General features: G+C 38.0%; 2 protein-coding genes across 2 annotated transcripts; both read right to left on the bottom strand.

Annotated features, from left to right (window-relative positions):
• Window positions 1-1,408: 1,408 nt before the first annotated feature.
• LOC145819079 (uncharacterized) lies at window positions 1,409-2,080 on the bottom strand. Its single transcript, XM_082913066.1, has one exon. The coding sequence runs from the start codon at window positions 2,078-2,080 to the stop codon at window positions 1,409-1,411; it is 672 nt and encodes a 223-aa protein (XP_082769192.1).
• Window positions 2,081-2,092: 12 nt separating this feature from the next.
• Window positions 2,093-3,028, bottom strand: LOC114318771 (uncharacterized). Its single transcript, XM_028265730.2, has one exon. It carries the CDS (start codon window positions 3,026-3,028, stop codon window positions 2,093-2,095), a length of 936 nt encoding a protein of 311 aa, XP_028121531.2.
• Window positions 3,029-7,062: the final 4,034 nt, after the last annotated feature.

Genomic DNA, 7,062 nt, shown 5'->3' with positions numbered 1-7,062 from the left:
CCGGTGAAGATTCCTCGGTCACTAATCGGGCCTTAATGAAGTCGGTCTCCTGATCAAATCTTTGGGCTTCCAACACTTTGGTAAGAAGTTGGGGTGTTGTAACTATTGTAAACAACCTACCCTTCCCATTCTGAGTCTCTGGTTGTAACTTAAACTCATTCATAGTGCTTACCATTTCCCATTCTTTAATTGATATGCTGGCTACAATCTCTCTTGTCTTTCGACTTAGTGCATCTGCTACAACATCAGCCTTCCCGGGATGATAAGATATGGTGAATTGGTAATCTTCAAGGTACTTCATCCAGCGTCTTTGCCTCATGTTCAAATCTCTTTGGGTGAACAAGTACTTCAAGCTTTTATGATCGGTAAATATCTCAAATTTTTCTCCATAAAGGTAATGTCGCCAAGTCTTAAGTGCATAGACCACAGCCGCCAACTCCAGATCGTGAGTAGGATAATTTTTCTCATGATTCTTCAATTGTCTTGATCCGTAAGCTACTACCTTCCTGTTTTGCATTAACACACTACCTAACCCTTCTTTAGAGGCATCACAATAAACAGTGTACCCAACGTCACGTTCGGGTATGATTAATATGGGAGCACTTGTCAGTCTCTTCTTGAGTTCTTGAAATGACTGCTCACACGCTTCGTTCCATTCAAACTTTACTCCTTTTTGCGTTAGGCGTGTCATCGGCTTGGCTAATTTGGAGAAATCCTGAATGAATCTCCTATAATAACCTGCTAATCCCAAGAAACTACGAATCTCAAATGTATTCTTAGGTTGTTTCCACCCCATTACTGCTTTTACTTTAGCAGGATCCACTGATATCCCTGATTCAGATACAACATGACCTAAGAACTTTACTTCCTTCAGCCAAAATTCACATTTGCTAGCTTTAGCATACAATTGGTTTTCTCTTAGAATTTGCAAAATGGTCCTCAGATGTTGCTCGTGATCTTCCTCCGATTGTGAGTATATCAAAATATCGTCAATGAATACTACCACAAATTGGTCCAAATAGGGGGTAAAGATTTTGTTCATTAAACTCATGAATACCCCAGGAGCATTCGTCAAACCAGATGGCATTACCACAAACTCATAGTGGCCATAACGGGTTCGAAACGCGGTTTTGGGTATATCTTCTCCTCTGACACGAAGTTGGTGATATCTCGACCTAAGGTCAATTTTGGAAAAACATTTTGAACCTCTTAATTGATCAAACAAGTCATCAATTCTGGGTAAGGGATATCGATTTTTAATGGTGGCTCGATTTAGTTGTCGATAATCGATGCACAATCTTAAGGTTCCATCCTTCTTCTTTGCGAATAATGCTGGCGCTCCCCAAGGGGACGTACTTGGTCTGATGAACTTCTTACTCAACAGTTCTTGCAACTGCTCCTTCAATTCTCAAAGTTCAGCTGGCGCCATACGATGTGGTGCTATTGAAATCGGTGAAGTCTCGGGTTGAAGCTCAATCGTGAAATCTACATCTCGTTTTGGGGGTAATCCTGGTAATTCATCAGGGAAAACGTCAGCGTACTCACACACCACATGGGGTAATCCTGGATCCTCTCGATTTTCGCCTTCCAAAATTAGGCTTGCCAACCATCCGGTTAGTTGATCATGCCGTCCCGACTTGCGACACGTTGGAGTTAGAGAATCTTGCCTATCTCCTTTAAATTGGACTTTCATGCCGTTAAGGGAGGATGCTGTCACTGTCCTATGGTAACAATCAATAATGGCTTGATGAACTGACAACCAGTCCATTCCTAGGATGATGTCAAAATCAGACATATCCATAACTCTTAGATCACAGATCAGAAATGAACCGGAGATTTCTAGCTCACAAGATTTACATACTAGATTTACTCGGGTTTGACCTCCTAAGGGTGAAGCGACACTCATAGCTATCTCTAGCGCCTCTGGCTTTAAACCCAAACTTGTCATACATGCAGTGGATATAAAAGAATGCGAAGCTCCAGAATTAAACAATACTTTAACCCAAGAATTCATAAGGATTAACATATCTTGAATTACTAATGGGTTATCAACATCTTCTTCTTCTTGGAGAGCATACATTCTTCCTACTGCCTATTGGTTAGTCTCTCCCGGTTTCTTTCCATTTCCAGCTCCTTGTGGTTGTGTTCTTGGTCGGCCTGCATTCTTAGAGGCTTGAGGCTGCCCCTTGTTGGTCTGGGCATGTTGAGTAGGCTTAGAACCTTGCCCTAGTTGGCATTTGTTGTATGGTTGTGCCTCTCGCTGATCCATAAAATACTTCCCACCTTGAGGACACTCACTTCGACGATGCCCCTGTTGACCACATCTGAAACATCTTCCTTTCCACTCACTTACAAAGTTTCCTCCTTGCTGGTTTCCTCGATTCTGCCTTTGTTGCTGCTGCATCCCTCCGGCATAAGGTGCTGGCACAGGATGGTTTCTGGTGTTGCGGACTGGGCCTCCTCCGTATGGTTGGTTGTTGTTCCTTGATCGCTGATTTCGAATGCGTTCGGAATCTGCTAACTCTCGTTCCACAATTAAAGCTCGATCCACCATCTGGGCATAAGTGGAGAGTTGCACTGCGATCAATCTTCCTCTAATGTCTGTGTCCAAACCCCATTCAAATCGCCTAACCTTATCCTCTTCATTTGCTACTATGGCTGAAGCGTACCGTGAAAGAGCTTCAAAACAGTTCGCATATTGAGCGACTGACATTTTTCCTTGTTTCAGTTGGAGGAACTCTTGAATCATTTCTTGTCTTAGCGAGTTAGGAAAATACTTTTCCATGAACAGGTCTTCAAACTGTCTCCAAGTTAATGTCTCTACTTGTCGAGTACTCTTGATCATTTCCCACCAATGATCTGCTTCCCCTTCCATTTGAAATGCCGCCATGGTCACTCTATCTTGTTCATTTCGAATGTCGGAGGTATCTAGCAACTTCTTAATTTGCCTTAACCAAGCTTTAGCTTCACGGGGGTTCGGTCCACCAAGGAATTTGTGGGGATGTAGCTTTTCAAATTTTGCTATCATTTCCGATTTGTTTTGATCTTGGTTTCGGGGTGGTATATTGCCTACCCCATCAGCAATCGTGCGTATAATTCTAGCGACATCGCCATCAGCCACTCCATCGCCATTACCGTTGTTATTATTTCTTGTTCATCTAGCCATTCTGCATGATGGGATTTTCTTGTGATTTATTCATTCATTTATTTATTTATTATTATTATAAGTTGTTATATTTATGTGCAAGGATAGTAAAAAAAAACTTCATTAATTAGATTAGATAAGCTACAATTAGCAAAATACAAGTAAAACATAGAAAAGATTAAATAACATACTACGGGTAAAAGATAGCCCCTACAATCCGAGTTAACTCCTACACTCACAATTCGAAACTCGGCAATTTTACATGTGAGCATACAAAACAATCGGTTAGCCTAGTTTATAATTCCCTTAAGACCTCTTAAAATAGCCAAGGAAAGTCTCTCCACACAAGGACTTCCGGCTCCCATGTGGCTTGGAAAAGTCCCAGGAATCGCCACAGCACCCTCACGAAGATAGCAGTTTCGCACACACGATGCCCTAGTAGCATCACCGGCTCCTCCCGATAGATCCTCCAGTCCCTGAAGTCCACTAACCCATCTCTCCTCACAATTCTGCTTGGGTCGGGCATGATATACTGAAGGCTCCAAAAGTCAAAAAGGTCGCCCACTCTTTCGGTGAAACCGTCCGGAAAGGGGCCTAGTTGATATACCTAGGGAGTCTCTTGTCTTAGAATCTGGATAGGTCCGATATAGGTGCCCACCCAACTCTCATTTTTCCAAGCACAACCTCCGAGGGGATAAAGTCTGACATATACAAAAGAGCCAATCTGCAACCCGTTTTGCACATCCCAACCCTCAAACGTGGCTCCTATATCTCCAGGGTTCCCCTCGGTATTGCCTTCCATAGACTCATCCTCAGTGTCTGACTCAATCACAATAACCTCCGGGGGGTTGTATATTGGTACAACTTCTTCAACTTCTTCCGACTCAGGTTCAGGCTCAAGTTCAGGATCAGGTTCAGGGTCAAGCTCAGGCTCAGATTCATAGTCTTCTATAGGCATTTCCACTTCTTCACTTGGGTCGGATTCTATGGATTCATAGTCTTCTATAGGCATCTCTACTTCTTCACTTGGGTCAGATTCTATGACATAGTTTTCCACCGAATTTTCCTCGTTAGAGTTAATGTCTGATGACCCTGGCATCCTACAAATAAAAAGGTTCTAACTTAGTTAGGTCATCGATAATTACAAATTAACTTAAGGTTTTCTTAATTGTAAAAATAATAAACTACTACCCACGGCCCAAAGGTTCAAACCTAGGCTCTGATACAAAGCTGTGGCGCCCTAAATTTTTTTTTTTTTTTGAAACGTCATAAGATTTAAATAATGATAACTTGCTAGATAAAGTTTTAACTACTAATTAGGAACTTTTAAGTTCTTACGTAGTCAAAGTCCAACAACAAAATAAAACTACAAGTTCACACACAACGTCACACACATAGTTAAATCCTAATATAAGGGATAACAGGATTTTATTTTGATAAAATCTTGACTCTAAGTCAGCCAAGGTTCGATATTGGCAGCAGCTCCAATTTCAGCCTCAGTCCCTTCTTCGACATAATCTGGCATGAAACGCCAGGGCAACAAAATATATGCCATGAGTTTTGCAACACAGTAAGAAAACGTAACCAACCTACCATTCCTTTTAAGAGAAAAATAATAAGATTCTAAACATGAGATAACAATATAATTGTACACATAAATTACAACCATTAGAATAATTTCAGTAATTTTAATAAATTAGGTGACACTCGAAATCTCACCAAAGAGATTTAACTTACCAACCACTAAGCATGGCAACGGTTAATTTGAAACCCTCCCTTGGTCAAATATTTAAGTGTTACCAACCGTAACTACCAGGGATGCCCACGTCCGGAGTTATATACCCAAGTAGTGGCATCCGTGGTCTGCCCCAAGGAAACGGTCTGCCAGGGGTAAGTAACCTCTCTGTGTGCCACCTGCACATCCACCCTTATTCCAAAAGCGAATACTGAAAAGGGTTCAAATAAGTCCCGTGCCATCTTAGAGTTTCGCAACACAATTTACGTGAGAATTCTCAAAACCAGGGCTCATCCTGAATACCCGGTATTAACCCTTCATCAGTAACTCATTATATACCGTTAATCCTTTTCGTTAATTTATATATTAAACACAAATTATTCAAATCTCAATCACCAATAACATTATACCAACTAAAGAAAAACTCCCAACATAAAATATTATGCATGTCACCCAATAATAGTTCAATGTACAAAATTTAGTAAACAATTACTTAAAACCATGGTATGAACATAATAACTTAAATACAAGAAATAAACCATAAATGCACACCTGCACAAATTTTTGATTTACTAAATTAGACTAGTATAATATGAAAGTGGTGATTTTATCCTGCCCTGAAAAATTTTCAGAATATATATCTTGCAAGTAAAATTTTAAATACATTACTTATACAACTCTAAAATTCATATCAATCTACAGAATAATCCATAAACATGTTATGGTCATTTTTCAGAAAGCATTTTCCAAAAATAAATTATAAATAATTCTTAAAAATTCCAAGGATATTTAAGACACAGATTTGTCACATTTCCTTATATTAATTCCATGCTTAAATTTATAGATCAAACCCATAATCTAAAAATTTATCATGAAACTAGACTTCTCAAATTTCATCTTTTGGTTAGAAATTACCAGATTTGGCTTAGTATAAAATTTTAAATAAATTTTCAAATACATGGTAAAATCTGTCACACAGTTTCAGATTTAGTTAAAAATTTGTATAAAATCGCGGAAAGCTCAAATATTGTTTTCAAAAATTTCTGGATAAACTAGACATCATTATCAACAACTTTGTAGAAGAAATCACCTCGAAATTTTGAGTATAAAATTATCTAAAAATTCAGGTAAACATGCTGGCAGATTCAAAACAGTTTATTCTCAACACAGTTTCAGATTTAGTTAAATATTTGTATAAATTCGTAGAAAGCTCAAAAATTATTTCCAAAACTTTTTAGACAAACTAAACATCATTATTAACAATTTTGTAGAAGAAATCATTTTGAAATTTTGAGTATAAAATTATCTAAAAATTCGGGTAAACATGCTGGCAGATTCAAAATAATTTATTCTCAACACAGTTTCAGATTTAGTTAAAAATTTGTATAAATTCGTAGAAATCTCAAAAATTATTTCCAAACATTTCTGGACAAACTAGACATCATTATCAACAAATTTGTAGAAGAAATCATCTCGAAATTTTGAGTATAAAATTATCTAAAAATTTGGGTAACAGGCTGGCAGATTCAAAGACCAAATAAATTCTTCAATTCACTCTATAATGGTATGAAATACACATGCAAGCCTATTTTTACAATAATACCATGATTTTTTTTTTTTTTGACTATCAGTATCTTCAGATATTTGATATACACATCACAAAATTTACATACATATGTATAAAAATTTCTATCTATAAATTAGTCATTTTATCATAGGAATAAAATCTGAAGATTCCAACAATAAAAAAATGAGAGGGTTGGAAGGGTTTTCTTACCTAGTAGTAGGGTGACAAAATGGTTGAGAACTTTGGTTTCCTTAACCTCCTACTCTTCTTCCTCTCCTACTACTAAACTTGGTTGCTTAAGAGATTTCTCTCCTCTCTTTTTTTTTTCTTCTACCGAATGCTTGCATGCACAAGGAAGGCTTGCATGCATATATATATATATATATATAAAATGCTAGTTGAAGACATCTCTCTCTTCCTCTCATTCTTTCCATTATTTTATCTTGCTCACTTTCTCAAAGTTCCAAGAATGAAAGCTTTCCCTAAATTCCAAGAGGGATGGTGGTTTCTTTCCCTAAATTCCAAGAGGGATGGTCGTTTATAGTTCCTATACCACCATGCAAACAAGCAGGTGGCATAGCTACGAACATCTCTTTTTTTTTTGTGTGTGTGTGT

The sequence above is a fragment of the Camellia sinensis genome, chromosome 2 (assembly GCF_055761805.1).
Source record: "Camellia sinensis isolate YWXY chromosome 2, ASM5576180v1, whole genome shotgun sequence".
NCBI lineage: Eukaryota > Viridiplantae > Streptophyta > Magnoliopsida > Ericales > Theaceae > Camellia > Camellia sinensis.
Note: the sequence above shows the minus strand (reverse complement) of the source record. Positions and strands in the feature narration are given on the sequence as shown.

Excerpts from the sequence above, each read along its gene's own strand:
- LOC145819079 (XM_082913066.1), bottom strand. The coding sequence starts at position 2,080 with ATGTATGCTCTCCAAGAAGAAGAAGATGTTGATAACCCATTAGTAATT.
- LOC114318771 (XM_028265730.2), bottom strand. The coding sequence starts at position 3,028 with ATGATAGCAAAATTTGAAAAGCTACATCCCCACAAATTCCTTGGTGGA.